Source organism: Kogia breviceps, chromosome 18, assembly GCF_026419965.1.
Source record: "Kogia breviceps isolate mKogBre1 chromosome 18, mKogBre1 haplotype 1, whole genome shotgun sequence".
NCBI classification, from domain to species: Eukaryota; Metazoa; Chordata; class Mammalia; order Artiodactyla; family Physeteridae; genus Kogia; species Kogia breviceps.
In genome coordinates, this window is record NC_081327.1 from 4,221,695 (window position 1) to 4,244,708 (window position 23,014).

Here is a 23,014-nt window from a genome sequence, read left to right on the forward strand (position 1 = left end):
AGATGCACGGACCCCTTACGTTAGAAGCGGAGAGTTGAGAACGGTTTACGTGAGAAGGGCGAGCAGGTGAAGACGCGGATCCTCTGAGCAGCGAGGCGGCGGAGCGCTGGGACCTGGGGGTGAGGGACGGGGGGTTGTGAGCGGCGGTTGCATCCCGGAACTTGGGAGACCTCAGGCAGTTACAACTTCTTATTTTAATTAAGCGACAGCCTGAGTTTAGAGTAGGTGATGGAAACTGGAGTGTGATCGGAAATGCAAAACTGTGCCTGTGCGGAATGTGCAATTTTATACTCACTTCCCTTCAGAGCATAACTTTTTCTTGTGTCCCCCATTCACTTGGAAGCATCAAAAAATCAGAATTTGGGGGGAGTTCCCCGGTGGCCTAGTGGTTAGGATTCTGGGCTTTCACTGCCCCGCGGGTTTCAGTCTCTGGTCGGGGAATTGAAATCCCGCAAACCCGGCAGCACGGAAAAAAAAAAAAATCAGAGGAAAATTTTCAACCCCAAATGTGCCATTGTATGAGGGACTCCTTTGGAGACTGTGAGCAAGGAGTTGGCTACACTCAGGTGCTTGAGAATCAAGCCTTATTAAATAATTCAACCATATTTTAATTATTTTTTACTCTTTGACCTTTGTCTGACTATAGGATGTGACAAATAAAACCATTTCTTGTCATTGTGATAGGAATTTCCATTTCCCGAATACTAGTATCTCCACTGTAGATTTTGCTACTTACTAACTTTTGTTACGCACTTTGGCATATTTCTGAATTTTTAACTTCACTGATCTACCAGTCATGAATAAACATGTCTCCTACGATAGCCACTCTTTTTTGCTTCTCTTTTGTGGCTATTCTTACTTGTTCTTTATTCTGTAAGATTTTTTCGATAACATTGCTGGCTTCAGAAACTGAGTGTCTATATCGGGAACAGGTTTATAAATTAGCTTAAGGAGAATTGACCTTGTTATAATACTGAGTTTTTTACCGAGGAATGTGATGTGATTTTCCATTTGTTTATATCCGCTTTCATATATTTCAGGAATGTTTTATAGTTTTCTTCACATAGGTTTAAAAAGTTTGTTAGATTTACTCCCAATTAGTTTATTTCATTTCTGGTTATGCTTTTCTAATTAAAGTTTCTCGCACTATAACTTGTAAATGATTGTTTTTTGCACCTATGAAAGCTACTGTTTTTGTATATTTCTATGATCTTCCTGACTTATCTTTTGTAGATTTTCTATCAATTCCTTTGTTTCCAGATGTATGACTGCATGATCTGCAAACATAGTTTTATATTTTTCTTTCCCATTCTCATGCCATTTTAAATTGCCCTGGTTAAACCTCCAACACATGAGAAATGAATTGAACAGGTGATCATATGTTTTTAGTGTGGTTTTCTAACCTTAGCGGAATAACTCTAGTGCTTCCCAAAGAGCAAGATAATCACTTCATTTTGACATGTTAGAAAAAAATGCATCAGTTCCCAGTGTTGAGTTTAAGTTAACATGCGTACACGTTCAATTCTTCCAAATAGATGTTTCTGTAACCATGAGTAAGATCCCCTGATTTCTCTTTATACCCACTACTACGATGTACTATATTAATGGATTTCCAAACACTGAATCATGCTTGAATTCCAGACATAAAATTCACATAGCCATCATCTATTATTTTGCTATATTTTATTTTAAATATTACCATCTGTATGCAGATGTGAGATCTTTTCATAGTATTGTTTTTGGTACAAACTTTAGGACATTTGAGTATCAGCATTTTATTTATGTAAACTATTTGGAAATTGTACTTCCTCTTTAAGGCTTGAATTGAGTACGTAGCATTGGCTTATCTGTTCTCTAACAGAATGGAAGAATCTACCTGCTAATCTGACCCTGGTGCTTTTATTTGTATGGGACTCATAAAACTCTCCCTTTCCTCTATGGATATTCGTTTGTTTAGACTCCTATTTCTACTGGAGTCAATACTGGTAGAATATATTTTCATAGAAAATGTCCATTTCATCTAGGCTTCACAGTTGATTTGTATTGATTTGGAGAAATGGGGCAAATATTTTCTAATCTCAATTATTGACATCACGTTCTTTCTTTTTTACTAATTAAAAATTCATTGAACTTACTGAAAATTTTAAAAATTGAAAGTCCTTGATTGTGATTCCATTTCTTTGCCCATAAATGGTATTTCAGGGGTCCTCAGAGATTTCAGAAAGCATTAGATTTGGGGTAAAGAAAATTCTCAGGGAGGCAGGGATCCACTGAGACACATGTGCTTCTCTGTGGGTCCTCCATGGCTCAGACCTCAGTATTTCCTCCTCTGTCCACAGGATACCCTGTCTGCCACCAGGAATAATGGAAAAGGAAGAATTTCTCCCCTTTTGGATATGCTCCCTAGAAATTTCTAATAGATTCAAGAAATTTAAAAGTTTTTCAAAACTATTCCCAGCTCCTATTCTCCAGTGTGAACCGCCATCACTCAAGTTGAAAGACGATTGGGACTTCCCTGGTGGTCCAGTGGTTAAGACTCCGTGCTCCCAATGCAGGGGACCTGGGTTCAATCCCTGGTCAGGGAACTAGATCCCACATGCCACAAGAAAAAGATCTCGCATGCCGCAACTAAGACGTGGTACAGCCAAATAAATACTATTTTTAAAAAAGGTGAAAAGATGATTGAAATTCTTTGAGGAGATGAGGTCATAGGAACACTACCTCATATCTCAGAGTCTGGCATCCTCCCTCACACACATGCTTCGGCTGTTTTGATCATTACATTGAGCTCAGTCTGGGCAGCAGGAAGCAGTTTGTAAGAGTCTTCTATTTCAGACTGAGAGACAGATTCTGTATAGTTAGATGTATCAGGAATCTGGGTAGGTGGGCATGTCTGGAAAAGCAGTCCAAGGACAATACCATACATGAAGGAGGAATAATTCTTCAGGCACAGTTTGAGTGTGTGGAAAAGACTAGCGGTCTGAGACCCTAACCAACCCATGACTGCTGCTAAAGCAACTGAATAAAATCCTCATTGAAGGGGTTCTTGGAGATTGAATAACTAAAATCAGAAATGAAAGAGGGGACTGATTACAACTGATTCTACAGAAATAAAGAAAACTAGAAGAGAATACTACAAAGAGTTATCGGCCAAAATACTGAATAACCTAGAAGAAATGCATAAATTTCTAGAAATATGCAACCTACCAAGACTGAGTCATGAAGAACACTAATTGAAAATCACTAATCAAAAATAAAGGGCACCCAGAGAGTTCCACTGCAGAGTTCTGCCAAATATTTTAAAACAAGACAAATCTTCCTCAAACCCTACCAAAAAAATTGAATAGGAGGGAACACTTCCAAACTCAATCTACAATGCCAGAATTACTTTAATACCAAAGCGAGACAAAGACACTACAAGAAAACCAGAGTACAATATCTCTAATGAATACTTATACAAAAATGATCAATAAAGCAATATTAAACCAAATTTAACAGCACATTAAAAGGATTATTCAACATGACCAAGGAGGACGGACATATTCTTCACACGCAAGGATGGTTCAACATATGGAAATGTTTCATTATAATTATATCAGTAGAATGAAAGGAAAAAACTACATGGTCATCTCAATTGATGCAGAAAAGTATTAGACTAGTTAAAAGCCTTTATGATAAAAACAATCATAAACTAAAAACAGGAGAAAAAAAAACTAGCTCAGAACAAAAAAGAACATATATAAAAAGCCTGAAACTGACATCACACTCAGTGGTGAAAGCCTGAAAACTTTTCCTCTAAGATCAGGAACAAAACAAGACACCTGCTCTCATTATTGCTATAAAACACATAATAGGGGACTTCCCTGGTGGTGAAGTGGTTAAGAATCTGCCTACCAATGCAGGCGACACGGGTTCGAGCCCTGGTCCTGGAAGATCCCACATGCCACGGAGCAACTAAACTAAGCCAGTGCACCACAACTACTGAGTCTGCACTCTAGAGCCCGCGTGTCACATCTACTGAAGCCCGCGCCACCTAGAGCCCGTGCTCCGCAACAAGAGAAGCCACCACAATGAGAAGCCCGCGCACCGCAACGAAGAGTAGCCCCCGCTCGCCGCAACTAGAGAAAGTCTGCACGCAGCAATAAAGACCCAACTCAACCAAATAAATAAATAAATAAAAAGAACACATAACAGGAAGTTCCAGCCAGACAAACAGGCAAGAAAATAAATGAAAGGTAATTAGGAAATTGGGTAATTAGGAAAAGGAGAAGCAGAAATATCTCTGCTTAGAGCCAGCATAATCTAATAGTAGAAAATCCATTAGATTCCGCAGAAAACACTGATATAACGAATGAATTCAGAAAAATTTCAAGGTATAAAATCCGCATGCAAAATCAATTGTTTTTCTCTATTAATGATAAACAATCAGAAAGGAAATTGAGAAAACAATTCCATTTACAATAGCAAAAAGAATAAAATACATAAGCATACCCTTAGCCAAAGGGGAAGATTTGCACACTGTAAACTAAAAACATTGCTGAAAAATATTAGAAAAGTCGAAAATAAATGCATAGATATCCCAAATTCATGCACTGAAAGAAAATATTGTCAAGATGACGATAGTACCCAAAGCAGTCAACAGATCCAAAGCAATACCCAGCAAAATCCCAACAGCGTTTTTGAAGAAATAAATAAACATGGATTCACATGGAATGTCAACAGACCACGAATAGCAAAAACAAGCTTGAAAAGAACAAAGTTGGAGGTCTCACACTTCCTTATTTCAAAACGTATTCCAAACCTAAATTAATCAAAACAATGTGGAACTTGCATAAGACAGCCAGCCAGCCAGTGCAACAGAATAAAAACATTAGAAATAAACTCTTCCATATATGGTCAAAGGATGGTCCACAAGAGTGTCAAGGCCACTCAATAGGGGAAGGGTAGTCTACTGAACAAAAAGTATTGCGAAAACTGGATATCCACATACAAAAGAATGTAATTGGACCATTAAGTGACACACACCCTATACAAAAACTAACTCAACATGGATCAAAGATCTAAACATAAGATTTTTAAAAGTATATAACTCCTAGAAGAAAACATAGGGAAAGACCTTCATCACATTGGATTCAGCAATGATTGAACAGATATGACCACAAAAGCAAAGGTAGCAAAGTAAAAACAGATAAAATTAGACTACACCAAAATTACAAACTATTGTGCTTGCATGCTCATAGTAAAAAGACAATCTATGGGATGGGAGAAATTATTTGCAAATCATATATCTTACACCAGGGGGCTCTTGGCTCAAGTTTCTGCTAATGACATTGCTTCTCTTACTGGTATTATTGATAAGCGGCTGTGTGTGACAAGGTCACTGTCAACTGTCTCTCTAGCTGTGCCTCTCCTACACCTGCTAGAATAACGACTTTTTTTTTTTTGGCGATACGCGGGCCTCTCACTGTTGTGGCCTCTCCCGTTGTGGCCTCGGAGCACAGGTTCTGGATGCGCAGGCTCAGCGGCCATGGCTCACGGGCCCAGCCACTCCGTGGCATGTGGGATCTTCCCGGACCAGGGCACAAACCCGTGTCCCCTGCATCGGCAGGCGGACTCTCAACCACCGCGCCACCAGGGAAGCCCTAGAATAATGACTTTTAAGCAAGGTTCAGACACTACCCCTGTGGGCCCCAAAGCTTTTCTAGCTCTAGAAGCGAGAGAGTTTCACCCCTCTAAGTAAGGAGACTACAACGGCCAGTCTCAGCAAGAAGCAAGTACAGAAGAATGACCTTCAGCCCTGTACTGCTCAAGAATGAGTGCAATTTCTCAAGGGGGAATTTTGTAGGCAAAAGGGTAGAGGGTCCCTGGAGAAAGAGAATCCGACATAGTTTCCTTGACAGAGGAGAAGCCATTTTAAGCGTAAGCCATCCTGTGATCTACACCTGGCCACAATTCTTGCCCTTACAAAAGAATAGGCCTCAGTAGTTACTGATTTTACGGGAACAATAGAATGTAAAATAAACAGCTATTGCCAGGCCAGGGAAATAACTTAACCATATCAGAGACAAAAAATCAGTTGTAAAGACTCCCAGTCCTGTTTTGAAGGTAAAGATTAACCTGAAGCATATTCTTGAGCTGCTTTGCAGGATCCAAACCTCCTCAAGCACTCAACCACCAAACTAACTGGAACATAAAGAATGATAATGCTAACCTTTGCTAACCCTAGTGACTTCAGTCAACTAGACCCAGACTCTGTCAAGCTTTGCCCCAATTCTATGCTGAATTCTCCTCTGCTCAAGCCCCATGATGAATTTGCATATATCCACCGAGCCCCTTCATGAATACGCATGCACCCTTAACTTAAAATTTCCCTAATTTTGCTGTTCCCGGAAATACTGCTTTAGGAAAGATCCTAGGTGTTCTCCTTACACGGGGTAAGTAATACATCCTTCCTTCTCCTAGACTTTGACTTTGTTGTGTCTTTTGGCTCAAGAGCCATCAAGAGGCAAATCCAGTTTTCAGGTAAAATGCAGGCCTCAAATAAACCTGAAACAAACTGAAAAGAATTTCTAATTTTTTTTTAATCTAAAGAATTTGGTCTCAAAGTTAAAACAATTTTGGGAATATAGCCTATTTAGAAAAGAATGATATGAGTCGATCGTAGGAAGCCACCACAGCTTTTTTCAGAAGTTAACAATTATTTATAAAAAGTTGAAATTCAATGTACTAAGATTTATCCCCAACTACAAAAAGGATTAAGTGTAAAGAAACGAGGAAGAAAAAAGTAAAAGCATTAGAAAAAACAACACTTTTAATCTCCCTTTAAAAGGGCACCATGAAATACAAAGTCAGTCGCTTCTAATCCACTTCTCTCCCCCATCCTCTACCCTATGTCAGGAAAAGGGAAGCGGGGTGACCCGCAACTGACTGATGAATCAAGCCCCTGCCCCGTGGCTGAACAGGGATTGTAACTGGAAGCTATCTTCGGATACAAATAACTACAAAATGCACAAGCCGTGTAGACAGATCCTCTGCAATTCTCATCCTCTATCTGTATAAACAGATTTTAAATGTATTAAATTCTAAAGCCACAAATCGCACATCACAACTTAATCATCCATGTCCAAACAACCCACCAACCACCTGGACCCAGTTTCCCCTCTACCTGCACTACACTAGGTGCTCCCACTTCATTCCCTTTTGTCTAGCTCCCTATTTTCTCTCTTTTTGTCCCCCTCTACTGCTTTTTCTCCCCTATTTCTTCCTTCACACCTGTGACGCCCACTCTGCAACTTGTTCCCCCTCTTATCGCTCTTTCTCCCCACCTTTCTGACTGTCCTAAATCTCCATACATTTCTGCCTCTTTCTTCCCCCGTCTCTGCTTCCTCTCTCCCTCGACCACATCGCTTTTATTCCCTTTACACTCCCTTCCTCTCCACTCTCTGGCGCCCCAAGTGGCTATGCTTCCTTCCTGCTCTCTCTTCCTTCCTCTTGTGACCGTTGTCCTCTTTCTCCCCATACCACGTTGCTCTGTAGGCCATTCTCCAGCGGGGTAGAATCGGAGGCTGAGGAACACTGGGTGTCACACGTCTGGCCCAGGTCAAGTCCCCCTTCGCGGGGTGAGGGGAAGGGCTGACTACGAAGGGGAGGCCGGGGGAGCAGAAACACCAGCCTGAGGAGACGCGAGGACAGAGGGGCGGGGGGTTCTCCGGAATCCCAGGACCGGGGAGAGGACACGGCCTGTCCGGGAGCGGGGCGGCCGGCGCTGCCGTCCAGAGGCCGGGAGAGCGAGGCTGAGGGTCTGGAATACAACTCGGGGAAGAGGACTTTACATGGGGGGAAAGGGAGGAAGGTCGTAAAGGGTTTTAAGCACGAAAGTGTCGCAAAAGGCGGTGTCTATGTGAACCGAAGGCAGAAAAGCCAAGGGCAGGGACCGGCCTCAGAGCCATTTCAAAGCCAAAAGGGAAGGACTGTACCGGCTACGCCTGGATTTAGTTGGAGAGGAAGGGCGGGTGTGGGGATTTCAGAAGTCACGCGCAAATCCTGAGGACGTGTAGGGCGACCGTGAAGTGACTTCCACTAGAAAGAAACTTACCCCCAGCAGCGTGAGCTCTGCCGGGTGCTCTCCGCCTCCAGTTGGGAACTGCGCCTGTGCGGAGTGAAGAGGCGGGGCGGCTGGGGGCAGGGCCTGGGCGGAGCGCTACAGGCGAGGGGCGGGGCATGGGGAGCAGCCGGAGCAGCCAGGGCTCATCCTCCACGAGATTAGGAGCTCCTAACGTCAGCGGGTTGTCCACACACGGGGGGCTGAAATCTGAGCGGGTCTGGGGACGCTGCAACTTTGGAGGATGTGCACCCGCTGGGGGCTTTGTAAACTCTGCGCCTGTGGGATATCTGAGAGGATTACTGGGGCTCCAGTGGCTGGGGTAGGTCTGATGTTAGCAGCGCACGCGGAGGTGAAGCCGGGGTGTGGGTTGATTCCGTAACTCCCAAGGCGGGTCCAGGTGCGCCACTGTGGTGGGTCCCGGAGCCTGACTTAGGCAGATCTGCTCCTGTGGCTTTGTGAGTACAGCGCCCGGGGGACATCCAGGCCAATTGCCTGCGTTCCCGTGGCTGAGGCGTGGCCGAGGGTATTGCCAACAACTCTGTGAGCACACAGGAGTGACAGGCGACGCCACAGGGTGCACTTCCTGGTGGGCGGCTCCTGCGGCGGAATACTCATTGGCTCCTCTCCCAGCAGGAGTGCTCAGGGTGGGTATGGAGCTTCTACTCCAACAACTGGGGAGCAGACCCAGCCCCCGAAAGGGCTGTGACAACCACAGAGCAAAGAGGAGGCCCCATTCAACATCCAGTACAGCCTCTGGTCACCACCACTCCAATCACATCCCCTGTCAAGGGGATAACAGCCAACACACAGTGAGAAAAGACACGGCGGGCATCCATACTAAAATCAGCCCGCACACCAAAAATATCAGACTCACGTGGACTACACAGGAATGCTCCCACATAAAAACAGCCATTGAAGACCACATTAGATAAAAAGGAACCCTCAGACTGTTGGTGTGAACGTAGATTGGTGCAGCCACTATGTAGAATAGTATGGAAGTTCCTTAAAAAACTAAAAACAGAGTGACCATCTGACCCAGCAATCCCACTCCTGGGCATATATCCAGACAAAACTATAATTCAAAAAGATACACGCAACTGTATGTTCACAGCAGCACTACTTACAACAGCCAAGACATGGAAGCAACCTGTTCACCAACAAATGAATGGATAAAGAATATGTGGTTCTTATATACAATGGAATATTACCCACAAAAAAAATGAAATATTGCCATTTGCAGCAACATGGATGGTACCTAGCGATTATCTTATTAAGTGAAGTCAGACAAAGACAAATATTATGATATCACTTATATGTGGAATCTAAAAAATGATACAAATCAACCTATTCACAAAACAGAAACAGACTTCAGACATACAAAATAAACGTATGGTTACCAAAGGGGAAAGGGGGAGGAAGAATACAGGGGGTTTGGGATTAGCAGATACAAACTACTATACATAAAACAGAAAAAACAAGGTCCTACTTTACAGCACAGGGAATTATATTCAATATCCTGTAATAAACGATAATGAAAAAGAATCTGAAAAATTATACAGATAACTGAATTCATTGCTGATGTACAGAAACTAACACAACATTGTAGATCAACTATACTTCAATCTTAAAAAAGGACCAAGCCATGATTGGAAGCTTTGAATTTTCAACCCTACCCTCCATTTTTTCAGAGGAGAGGAGTAGGGCTAGAAAAGGAGGTAATAATTGATGAGGCCTACTTGAGGAAGCCTCCATAAAATCCCAACACTAGCTGGTTCAGACAGCTCCACGCTAGGGGGGTGACACACCCCACCTCCACAATGATAGGTTCTGCACTTGGATCCATCCCAGAACTCGCCCATGTATCTTTTCATGTGGCTATTCATCTGTATCCTTTATCATATCCTCCAATAAACTGGTCAATGGAAGTGTTTTCCTGAGTTTCGTGAGACGCTCCAGCCAATTCATTGAACTGAGAGAAAGAGAGTTGCTGGAAACTGTGATACATAACCAGTTAATAAGAAGCACAGGTGGATAAGCTGAACTCGCAACGGGCATATGAAATGTGCTGAAGGGGCAGTCTTGTGGGGTCTCCATGTTATTTCCGTGAAGACAGGGTCAGAGCTGAATTGCATTGCAGGACATCCAGCTGGGGTTGTATGGACTTGCTTGTTGTGGGGAAAATCCCTGCACACTGGTGACCAAAATTGTCAAACCAAAGTGCTCTGTGTAAGGGTGGCTTAGTGTCAGCATAAAGGAGACACAGGGGAAAGAAACACACAGCAGGAAGGTCTGGATTTTCCTCCCACAGGAGGAAGAAAACTGAGGGTTTTTGTTTTGTTTTGTTTTTCAAGAACCACCCACCTAATGAGAGAATTTTAATCTTCAAAGTGCACATTCTGCAACCGCGAGACAAACCATATTTCTGGCTACCAAACACATCTTCATAAATTGTAAGAATTCAAGAATCTTGCGATCTTTGTTATTCATCCTTATAATTTCATTCAGTTTGTAACAGGGAAGAGTCAATCCTGACACCATGCTGGAGCCGTTTCTTTTACTTTAACCTTTGCTTCCTGTTGCTGTTGTTCACGAAAAGGATACTATCTATACACAACTGCCTACACCTCAGGGAACCCTGCCCATCTGCCTCAATGTCGCACGGAAGCATCCTGACCCTGTCCCCCTGTGAATGGCTGCAAGAAAGAAGAAATTAACACGTCCCCTCCCCGAGGCTGGCCAGGCCAGGAGATATTTGCAAGACTTACGGCCTTTTTACTTTACTTCCCCACCTCCTCTGCCTCTCTTTTCTATAAAAGAAACTGGCATCCAAACCCCGATAAGATGGTTTTTTTGGAGACACTAGTCTGCCATCTTCTCAGTCCGCCAGCTCTCCGAAAAAGTTGCTGTTCCTTGCCTCAATACCTTCGTCGTCTCCCGATTTACTGGCCTGTTGTGTGGCTAACAGAGCAAGCTTGGACTCGGTAACAAGTTCACTGCTTGTTCAACTCCACAAACTTGACTTTCAAACACCTGACCATAGCCAACTCCCAAGGTAAAAGATTTCACTTCACCATTTGGCCATTCCAGTTCTTCCATTTAACCGAACCCCTAAAAGGACACTCTTCTATCATGTTTATAGTGCCCCTACTTTGTACACGTCATTGCGTTATGAGCATATTCATGTCACAAGAGTCCCCAGACAACCCACAGATTTATACATCCCTTGGTGTAAGGAGGGAATAGGTCTGGAAGGAAAAGATACTGCTAAAGAAAAGGGGTATTTAAAAAATATATATATTACAGTAGAAAATAAACCATGTAGGGAATTCCTTGGTGGTCCAGTGGTTAGGACTCAGCGCTTCCACTGCCACGGCCTGGGTTCATTCCCTGGTCGGGGAACTAAGATCCCACAAGCCATGGGGTGCTGCCAAAAAAAAAAAACAAAAACAAACAAAAAAAATCAAAAGAAAAGAAACCATGTAACCTATTGCTTAATACGACTATAATCAAAATTTTAATAGCCTTTGGATAATTGCTCTTCTAGTAAATTGCTTAGATTATCTAAATAACAGTTCCACGCATTAATTTTTATTAAACGAGGGTAAAAACATCTTAGGCAATTTATTTAAATAGTATTTTACAAACGTTTTCAACAACCCTATTGAACAATGGAACATATGTCTGCTGCAGGGGGAAAACTGTAATGAATTATGAGCATGAAGAAAAGTACGGTGAACTTCCCTGGTGGTCCAGTGGTTAAGAATCTGTCTTCCAACGCAGGGGATGTGGTTCGATCCCTGGATGGGGAACTAATATCCCATATGCCGTGGGGCAAATAAGCCTGCGGGCTCTCGAGCCCGCATGCAGCAACGAAGAGCCCGCGCCCGCGCTCCGCAACTAAGACCAATGCAGCCAAATAAATAAATAAATTTTTTTAAAAAAGGAAAAGAGAACTATGGTGTATCCTAACCAAGAAATCAGGAGTTTCAGGAGTAAACATTCAGTGTTTTATTAAAAAGTCTGACTCCAGTTTTTGATGTTTGATTACCGACACCTTCTAAGTCTCACAACCTCTTCCTATTCTGCTTCTCTGGGCAAGCTGATAAGGAAGCCTGACGGATCCCTCCTGTGATGCAAACTGGAAGTTCAAAACATATGCAAATCCTCTAACAAGCCTCAAAGAGTGATCACATTAACAAACCAAGCCAGTGACCATTCCCTGGTGCCTCAAATCATTTTTTGAACAACTTAGAAATTTCCCCTGTCCCCCTAGAAACCTGAATAATTGTAACATACATTCTCATAACACTTCAACGTTAATGTCAATCTAAATGACCTTTAGTGGGGGTCCCACCTTTTTCCACTGAAGGGCTACAATTACAATTAGCAACAACAAAAAATATTGGGGGAGTGAACGTATGAAATTTCAAGTTTATCTATCAAACAAAAAAATTCCCATTGTACACGGTTCATTTTAAAGAGAAAACTCATGAACATCGATATTTTCAAATTATTTCATTGAGTGATTCAAGCACAAGAGAGATTTACGATTTTTAAGTTTTCTAATATTTGGCATATGCGTACTATATTCGTATTTTCCCGTCATGTAAATCAAGATGCATGCCTTAGGTTTACCTTGGACGCAAAGAATATGCAGAACTACATTCATGTAATGCATACTCATGGATGTGGAGCAGGTTGTAGGGAATGTTCAAAATAAACAAGACAGTCCAGGACAGCAAACCAAGACTTACTTGCAGTTTCACCCCTCCCAGGCATGTGACCTTAAATCAACCACTGGAATTTCCTGAACGACACTCCAGATGTAATCTACAGGGTAAGACCTTTGCAATCCCTCCCCCAGCAAAAGGTAACCTTGCCAAAAAAACTTTTTTCTTTTGGAAATATCCTTCTTATCCTGCCTGGTTTCTATTTACAAAAGATTTCCATTTTGTACAGCTGCTTTGAGCCCCTCTTTATTTATTGATACTAGATGGGATGCACACTGATTCACAAATCACTCAAGAAAGCCAGTTGGTTCTTTACATTTACTTGGTTCAATTTTCGTTCTTTAACAGAAGGCAGAGTCTGAAATGCACTCCTACGGTATTTTCACTATAGCCACATAAGTATTCTGGAGCAGAGTTTGCAGAGAATAAGTCAGATACAAATTATGAATATATAATCCATAAACTGTATGTTGTTTGATTCCATCGGGGAAAGAAACTGTTACAGATTCTTTCAACCCTGAGAGCCTAATGATGCAATGCTAGCTTCTGATATAAAGCACTGAGGTGGAATAAAACTGTGTTGGTGGAAGAAACATGACTCATCCAGGGTTATGAAAGATGATGGACTTTATTAATTAAAGAACACCTATTTTAATTGACTCAGGATTAAACCAAAGCAAAATGTAATGGCAGCAGTCAAATGTGAATCGTACACATGCACATACTGTTCTTCTCTCACGCTAACTGCTCTCTTTCAATTTCCAAGAAGACTCCTTTTTCATTAAACATACATATATACAACACCTATTCCCGTTCATTGCAAAAAAGTGATCAGCTTTTCCTTTGTACTGTTTCTACCACATAATCAGTCCCTAGGAACCTGTCACTCTCCTCCCGTGAAAAGCCCAGTTCCTTACTGTCCCGTCTGCTCTGTTCACGGCCAGCTGGTAGACCATTCTGTGCTGTAACCCGTAATGGCCTATCTACAGAAGGGCCTGAACACAGTAAGCGTATTAGTCATGTCACAGTTTTACACCACTCACTGCCACCTCCCAACTCATGTTAACTCACGCACTACTGACTTTGATAATAAAGGGTCCCACTTTTACCGGGGGACATGAATGTGGATGAACTATAGCTAATGAAGTCAGCCCCATCATCTTATTCTTTCCCAGAGACCATTCTGAAAGGCCTGTACTTAAGGCATAAAATCAACAGACTTCAAACTCCAGGCTGAAAGGCATTAAGGGCAACATAGGCTTTTCAAGAAAAGACAAATAATTAAATATTTATACACTGAAGATAACGGGCCATTTCCACAAATGTCCTTCTTCCTGTCATACACATCATGTCATACGTTTTACCATACATGACTTGTAATTATTCTGTTGTATGCAATATCTCAGATTAATCTCAGAGAACTAAAGATATTTCTTTCTAGTATGGATTCTGATACAGTCTGTTGTCAGAAGGGCTCAAAAAATTTCCATATCATTACACCAAAGGTGATGATACTTGATGAAAATCTTTACAACATTTCTTGCCACACACATTACACTTGTGTGGTTTCCCTCCAGGATAAGTATTTTGATATCTAGTGATGAATGAGCAATAATTTGAAACCTTGCAAGATTCACTGAATTTTCAAGTATGAAGTATTTGGTGAACACTCAAGGCACAACACAAAAGCTTTGACACATTCATTACATCTGTAATATCCTGTCCAGCATAGATTATTTGATGATTGGTGAGATGTGAGCCCTGAGTAAAGGTTTTTCACATTCATGGCATTTGTGAGGTAGTCTCCAGAATGAATTCTTTGGTGAATGAATTTCTTCTCAAAAGGCCTAGTCATACTAAATACGTTTATCTGATTCTTTCCAGCGTGATTTTTCCAATGAAGCATAACATGTGGACACCTGCTAAAACCCTCACTTGAAGTCTCTCACCAGTATGGATTACCTGATGGTAAGGCAGGATTGAAAGTAAACTGAAGGATATGCCACACATTATATTTGAAAGATTTCTCTCCAGTATAAACTCTTTGGTGGATACTAAGGTATGAATTCTGACTAAAGACTCTGAGACATTCATTACATTTCTATGGTTTCTGTCTAGCATGGATTATCCAATCGTAGGTAAGGCTTTGCCACACGAAGACATTTGCATGATTTCTACCACTATGAATCTCCCGTGGACTTAAAGTGTTAATTTTGAAGGAAGTCCTTCCCACCTATATTCCATTAATATGGTTTCCCCTCTGTATTTATTACCTAATGTGTAGTGAGGGTTGAAACCTGAGTAGAGGCTTTTCAGCACTCAATGTTTTTGAAAGGTTTCTCTACAGCATATATTCTACAATGTGTGGCAAGTAGTGAATTTTGACTAAAGACCTTACCACACTAATTACATTTGTAAGGTTTTTTTCCAGTATGTATTCTCTGATGCTTTGCAAGGGTTGGATTTTGACTAAATACCTTGCCACACTCATTACATTTGTAAGGTTTCTCTCCAGTATGAATCCTCTGATGAATCCTGAGGTGTGAATTTTGAGTAAAGACCTTGCCACAGACATTACATTTATAAGGTCTCTCTTGAGTATGAATTCTCTTATGACCTGCAAGGTGTGAATTACGACGAAAGCCTTTGCCACAAAAATCACATTTATATGGTTTTGCTCCTGTGTGGATCATCTGATGTCGACTGAGGGCTGACTTATCGTTAAAGGTTTTGCCACACTCATTACATTTGTAAGGTTTCTCTCCAGTATGAATCCTCTGATGTCTTGAAAGATATGAATTTTGACTAAAGACTCTGCCACATACATCACACTTATATAATTTCTCTTCTGTGTGGATTAACTGATGTCTACTGAGTTTCGATCTGTAATTAAAGGTCTTGCCACACTCATTACATTTGTAAGGTTTCTCTCCAGTATGATTTCTCTGATGAACTGCAAGGTCTGAATTTCGACTATAAACTTTGCCACATACATCACATTTATGTAATTTCTCTCCTGTGTGGATTATCTGATGTCGAGTGAGGGCTGAGCTCTGATGAAAGGTTTTGCCACACTCATTACATTTGTAACATTTCTCTCCAGTATGAATTACCTGATGCCTTGCAAGGGCTGCTTTTTGACTGAAGACTTTGCCACACTCATTACATTTGTAAGGTTCCTCTCCAGTATGAATTTTCTGATGAACTGCAAGGACTGCTTTTTTACTAAAGACCTTACCACAGTCATTACATTTGTAAGGTTTCTCTCCAGAATGAATTCTATGATGTTTTGCAAGGTATGAACTTTGACTAAAGACTCTGCCACACACAGCACATTTATATAATTTTCCTCCTTTATGAATTACCTGATGCTTCCTGAGGTTCGAGCTATGATGAAAGATTTTGCCACACACGTTACATTTGTAAGGGTCCTCTCCAGTATGAATTGCCTGATGACATGCAAGCGTTGCTTTTTGACTAAAGACCTGGCCACACTCATTACATTTGTAAGGCTTCTCTCCAGTATGAGTTCTCTGATGAATTGCAAGATTTGAATTTCGACTATAAACTTTGCCACATACATCACATTTATATAATTTCACTCCTTTATGGATTATCTGATGTCGAGTGAGGATTGAGCTGTGATAAAAGGTTTTACCACACTCATTACATTTGTAAGGTTTCTCTCCAGTATGAATTCTCTGATGACTTGCAAGGGTTCCTTTTCGACTGAAGACCTTCCCACACTCGTTACATTTGTAAGGTTTCTCTCCAGTATGAATTCTCTGATGAAGTGCAAGGATTGAATTTCGATTAAAGACTCTGCCACATACATCACATTTATATGGTTTTGCTCCTGTATGGATTCTCTGATGTCTTCTACGATTCGAGCTGTGATGAAACATTTTATCACACACATTACATTTGTAAGGTTTCTCTGCAATATGAATTCTCTGATGAATTGCAAGGTATGCTTTTTGACTGAAGACTTTTTCACATATGTCACATTTATATAAATTCCCTTCTGTATGGATTACCTGATGTCCAGTGATGTGTGAGCCATGATTAAGGGTTTTGCCACACACGTTATATTTGTAAGATTTCTCTCCAGTATGATTTCTCTGATGAACTGCAAGGTCTGAATTTCGACTAAAAACTCTGCCACATACATCACAATTATGTAATTTTTCTTCTGTATGGATGATCTGATGTCGAGTGCGGTTTGAGATCTGATGAAAGGTTTTGCCACACTCATTACATTTGTAAGGTTGTTCCCTGTGTGCCCTCTGGTCTTGTGTCAGTACTGAAGGATGCATAAAATCATTCCCATTTGTATCAGAAATGCCTGTTTGGACAACAGGAGAAATTATCTGAAGTGGTGAAAATGAGGCACTACTGTTGATATTCTTGTCAGCTTGATTAAATTCATCAATTTTTTGTTCACTTTTAAATATATGCAATTCATCCCGAAAGCCTGATGCAAGCCTATTTTCAATAGGCTTAATTCCTGCAACACTCCTACCAAGTCCATCTCTCTCATCAGTACGATTTTCATTATGGGACATAGGAGTTCCTTTGTAATTTCTTACCTCATCTCTCTGCTGAGACTCAAAGTCAGATATATTTTCCTGGATTTCCCTGAGGTAAAAATGTTTCATTTTATTCCTTTCATGTCTTCCCAACATCACTGTTTGTAATACTTCTCCTCTACCACTGTTTACTTTTAGTTGTAACTTCTTGATCACGTGTATACGAGAGATGTCTAGAAGATAAAAGAACCATAAGTAACCTATTCATTTTAATTCATAAATAAATGCTTCATGTTAAATATCTGATATTACATGAAAACCAACATTTATACCAAAGTTATTAACTTTCCAACAAAGATCTTAAAGTTTTTAGGAACACAAAAGGAATGATTCTTTACTAAAGAAAAAGTGATTAATTTTAGGGTACTGTACTTTCAAACAACCTATGCCAAAAATACTCACATAGGAATAACTTCTGTTAGCTATCAAAGGAAGTGTATATTTCCACCATGATGTGTAAGCACACACCAATTAACAGCAAACATACTGCTGTCTCATAACTGAGGGGAAAAATATATTACACTATGCATATATTCTGCATACCTATTATTCATAAATAATTGCTAAATAGCAGACAATATATTGTAACAGTCAGTAATAGAAAACTAGCAGGAATTCCCTGGTGGACCTGTGCTTAGGACACCGCACTTTCACTACAGAGGGCCCAGGTTCAATCCCTGGTCAGGGAACTAAGATCCCACAAGCTGTGCAGCATGGCCAAAATAAAAGAAAAAAAAGAAAACTAGCATATTAATGAATAATCTAAATGAGTTGCAGATAGAATTGGGAAACAAATATAGCATAAAGAAAATGAAGAATTTGATAAAACAACTTTTTAAAAAACAAAATGTTTTTCTTGGTACCTCCTATAAAACAATGTACCCATGAAAAAGCATAAAACATCTAAAAGCCAATCATCTGTAAATCAAAATTAAATACTTAGGAATAAAACATTCTCCATTTATATTTACAACCAATTAATGGAGCAATTCCCAACCTATAAGTGCCCTTAAACATCCAGTTCACTGGCTCCAAAAGATACATAATAAAGAGTGAGCAATTGGTAAATTTATTAACTATGGTCAGAAACGATGTTGTTGAGACAAATTGAAAAAAAAAAAGCATACGATATAAAATGCAAAGGGATGTCAATAAACATGACAGACTATTCATGTATCTTGATATACAAAATTACCTTTTGAGTCTTTACTAAAAACATGCACTACTCTAAGGCATCTAACAGTAATAATTTCCTTTAAATGGCTTGAAGAAACTTACCACAATTTTTCAAATTAGGACAGTAGACTCACGGTTTTATGTACATGATCCCAACTGACACAGAAAGTAGTGAGAGAAACAGGATTTGAACCTGGACCTACAGACTAAGACAACATAACTTAAGCATGACTACCCAGACAAGCAGTATAAATTGCCTAACATTACAGCAAACTCCAAGAGTTTAAAAAGAAAACTTCAAGGGAGACGCAAGAAGACGCGAGCTGCGTAACTAAAGGTGTCGTTCAGGCATCCCTCCTGGAAATGGTTTCTGGTTCATCATCGGAGGTGTCACTCCACCTCATAAGCTCTCTCATTAAGATGCTTCAAAACTAGGTGTAGACGTAGAATAAACAATGGTGCACACACAGGTGACCAAAAATATGGCATCAACGACAATTTACTCAACGGTGTCACAAAGATCGGGATGTGAACTTGGACACTTTTCTTAGGAGAAATTCCCACACCATTTCAGTGAGGCTGAAAGGGGATGGTCATTAGCATATATGAAACACTGTCACAGTGCCCTTGAGACATGCCTTTGTGTCATTCCACAAAACCAGAAAAAAGAATGTGTGAAGGCTAATCGGCCAGGCTCTGGTGGTAACCTGGAACACGCTGAACTCTCCGCTAAATAGCTTGAAGTGGTGATTCTGTACATAGCAGGAAAATGTTACAAGATATGAGGAAAAGTACTCTCTCTAAGAATTTTCTGTTATCCAGTAAACCCACTCCATAGAGTCCACCAGGAGTTGTCCATTAACTAAGGGTGGATTATCACAGCAAACAAACTAGAAAAATTTCAGAGCCTAGGACTAGGTATTTCAAAAACAGAGTTACAGAGGCACAATCATACAAACTGAAGAGGAGTACAAAATCAGGAAGAGTATACATTTCCCAACTAGGTAGAGCAGTACAAGAGTGGAAAAAATGCAAGATACGTGTGTCAGATTCTACAGGAGCTTCAGATGGAACCATGAGCTCTACGCAGAGATGCCACAGTAAAACCCTGAAATAGTCACGTATCCACCTCATGGAAGACTGGGGATTAGAAAAAGGACCTCTCTGTCCGTTAGCTTCAGAGTTTTCCTAAGTGAAAGTCACACAGATCCATTCAAACTGGCTGTTACACATACCCTGCAGTTTGTGGCAAAAGCAGAACATGAGAAATGGCTGAGGGGTCTAAATAAGCAGACAGGGGCTGAGACAGCTCCACGCAGGTTCTGAGGTGCCAGATGGAATAAGAGAACAGCCAGTGTCTTCCCATCTTCTGACTACGTAGCCTAAAAACATCAGATGTGGATGGAACTGGGAAAGGTTCAGGTACTGAGTCTGGAGGTATCAGCTCTTATCTATATTGACTGAGAACTGAGCTTCCAATAGCATCATGCCCTGAGGGAGAGATGAGGGGGCAAGAAACCCCAATAAAACAGCTCGCTTCGGACAGCTGGCACTCAAGTGCGCAGGAGGCTTTGGGATCACTGGGCAGCAGGGCCTCACCGCCAGCCTGTCAGACTCACGGCCTGGTCTCAAGCCTCCCGGTGGGCACTTCTCTGCTCAGGGCTGCTGCCGGCCCAGGACTGGCAACCTTTTCTGCTGAACATCCCTAGGCACGACACGCGTACCAGGGAGGGGCTGGGCTCCTCCCTCCGCAAAGTGCCTCCTAGCCCACGCTGGGCATGTTCCAGGAATGGGAACCGGCTTTCAACTTTCACCACAGGCCACCCTTAGCCAGCAGAAGCACACTGAGGAAATTTTACCATCACATTCAATGCATGAGAAAGTTGACTGTTTTTGCCCCTGCTGCCAACACAACAGACAGACATCAATAAATGACACTAATAAAATGTGGTGCTACTTAAAAGAGAAACGAAAAACAGCCCGCCTCACACTCCTCAAATTCAAGCAACAACCAGTTCACAGGAGCCACATATGGAGTGTTGTGGATCATGATAAAGACCTTGCTTTTGTCTCTGCAGGAGCTGCAGCACCACTGGAGGGTGAAAGAATACATTTTACATGCTGAAAGAGTGGTAAGTTATGGGGAAGAAAAACTTCCTCTGAGAGTTCATAATAATAAGCAAACATCGGTATTCTCATAGAACTCTCCAACAAGAGTGTGCAGAGTTTCTCAAACACTATTAATAAGGAGGCTTCCCCTCAGCCCTTCTGAGATCTGACCTATATTCAAACTCTGATACATGCCCAAAGGCATTCACCTACTATCTGCAGCCTAGGGCTCTTTCTCTGGCTACAAAATGGGTAAAATATTCAGATGAGAAACAGAAATTCCTCCAGTTAAGAACAAAGAAACATGATTTGCTGTGGATTTTCCAGAAATTTAGTTCTTTGTTCACCAGAGGATTGAGGACATTACCGATGGGTCTAGAAAATTATTTCAATAATTCATCCACTGCTTGCCTCCTCCTGAATACACAGGGAAGAGTATAACATGCAGAAACATAGTTCTTTTCCTTGAACTCCATAATCAAAAGCCCATGGGTAGAAAATAGGAAAGTGGGTATATCAAAAGCTTGCCGTGGGCTTCCCTGGTGGCGCAGTGGTTGAGAATTCACCTGCCGATGCAGGGGACACGGGTTCGCGCCCCGGTCTAGGAAGATCCCATATGCTGCGGAGCGGCTGGGCCCGTGAGCCAGTGCGTCCGGAGCCTGTGCTCCGCAACGGGAGAGGCTGCAACAGTGAGAGGCCCGCGTACAGCAAAAAAAAAAAAAACAACCTTGCCATAACTACATGAACTCTAGAACAACCCCTGATAGATCATGAAGTGCACAGATCATCAGAGGAAAAGGTAGGTTTATACTCCTGATGCCATATCATGAACTGTTTCACATCTGAGTCAACAGAGATTTCAGATCAGTCAAGGAAAACCGGCTCAAATGAGGCACACAAAGGAAATGCAAAGATACGAAGGGAAGAAAGATCCCTACTTCTAGAGGGAAGTGATCCTCACCCAGGGAAAGCAGGTTCCTGTAGGTCTCCAACATCACGTCCCTGTACAAGGCCCTCTGAGCGGGTTCCAGGCATTCCCACTCCTCCTGAGAGAATTCTATGTCAATATCCTTGAATGTCAACTGTTCCTGAAATGAAAACACATTTCACCAAGGAGCCCTGAGGAGAGTTCTGATTTGCACACAAAATGACAAGAAAAGAGGAGTAAGAATGAATTCAGTTGAAGTATGTCTTCTGACAAATCCACGTAAAGGTATTTGGAGCAAATTAACAGTCTCTAATTTTAATTTCTTATGCTTTTTCATGAGATTATGATATCCTCCAATTATTGTGGATTTTTCATTTTTGTGGAAAATATATGAAATACATACAAATGAAATTCAATAATGGATTGTCTATGCAGAAGTATTACATATTATGTTTTACATACTGAGTGATATTCAATATCTAGATGACCTATAGAATGAGTGAAATCTTAAGTCCACAGTGGCTTTAAAAAAAGTCAAAATCTTGGGCTTCCCTGGTGGCACAATCGTTGAGAGTCCGCCTGCCGATGCAGGGGACACGGGTTCGTGCCCCGGTCTGGGAAGATCCCATGTGCTGCGGAGCGGCTGGGCCCGTGAGCCATGGCCGCTGAGCCTGCGCGTCTGGAGCCTGTGCTCTGCAATGGGAGAGGCCACAACAGTGAAAGGCCCACGTACCGCAAAAAAAAAAAAACAAAAAAACAAAAAAACGGGAGCTGGAATAAAATCTGTCAATCATTTGACATTATAACAGAAAAAAAGGCTGGGGCGTAGGGCTTCCCTGGTGGCGCAGTGGTCGAGAGTCCGCCTGCCGATGCGGGGGACGCGGGTTCGTGCCCCAATCCGGGAGGATCCCACATGCTGCGGGGCGGCTGGGCCCATGAGCCATGGCCGCTGAGCCTGCGCGTCCGGAGCCTGTGCTCCGCAGCGGGAGAGGCCACAACGGTGAGAGGCCCGCGTACCGCAAAAAAAAAAAAAGAAACGTCAAAACCTTAAATTATGATGATGGCGACAAGAGCAATGACTAATGGTAGCTGAATACCCCCTGTATGCAAAAAACTACTCTAAAGGCTTTATAGATGTGAGCTTGTTATCAACCTAACAGCTCTTTAGAGTAAGGTCTGCTCCCATCTTACAGAGGAGAAAACTGTCAGAGACAGTTTGAGAAACTCAACTGAGGTTAAGAAGCTAAGACATGACAGAGCAAGCACATGAACTAAGGTGGCTGGCTGGTCTCTGGATTTGAAGCTAAAGAAGCAGAAAATGTAGTAACAGAAAGAACAGTAAAAGTACACTGACAGAATTCCCGGAGAAACCTTGAAA

At 41.6% G+C, this 23,014-nt stretch overlaps 3 protein-coding genes across 5 annotated transcripts in view; 2 read left to right on the forward strand and 1 right to left on the reverse strand.

Annotated features, from left to right (window-relative positions):
- Nucleotides 1-23,014, forward strand: part of LOC131744510 (zinc finger protein 665-like) — a 341,106-nt gene that overhangs the window by 98,553 nt on the left and 219,539 nt on the right. The window lies entirely within an intron of this gene.
- The window catches only part of LOC131744559 (zinc finger protein 836-like), a 383,402-nt gene that overhangs the window by 68,014 nt on the left and 292,374 nt on the right, over nucleotides 1-23,014 (forward strand). The gene's annotated exons all lie outside the window — the stretch shown is intronic.
- Nucleotides 6-23,014, reverse strand: part of LOC131744634 (zinc finger protein 665-like) — a 34,954-nt gene continuing 11,945 nt past the window's right edge. The window contains exons 3-5 of one of the 2 annotated variants that reach the window (XM_067018804.1): nucleotides 21,670-21,796; nucleotides 17,424-17,596; nucleotides 6-113 (exon numbers count right to left, since the gene is read on the reverse strand). In XM_067018804.1, coding sequence (XP_066874905.1) covers nucleotides 21-113; nucleotides 17,424-17,596; nucleotides 21,670-21,796 — 393 coding nt within the window. In that variant the 3' untranslated portion in view covers nucleotides 6-20. Of the gene's footprint in view, nucleotides 114-11,703; nucleotides 17,597-21,669; nucleotides 21,797-23,014 lie in introns of those variants that run through there. The other variant, XM_067018803.1, reaches the window with a different exon arrangement.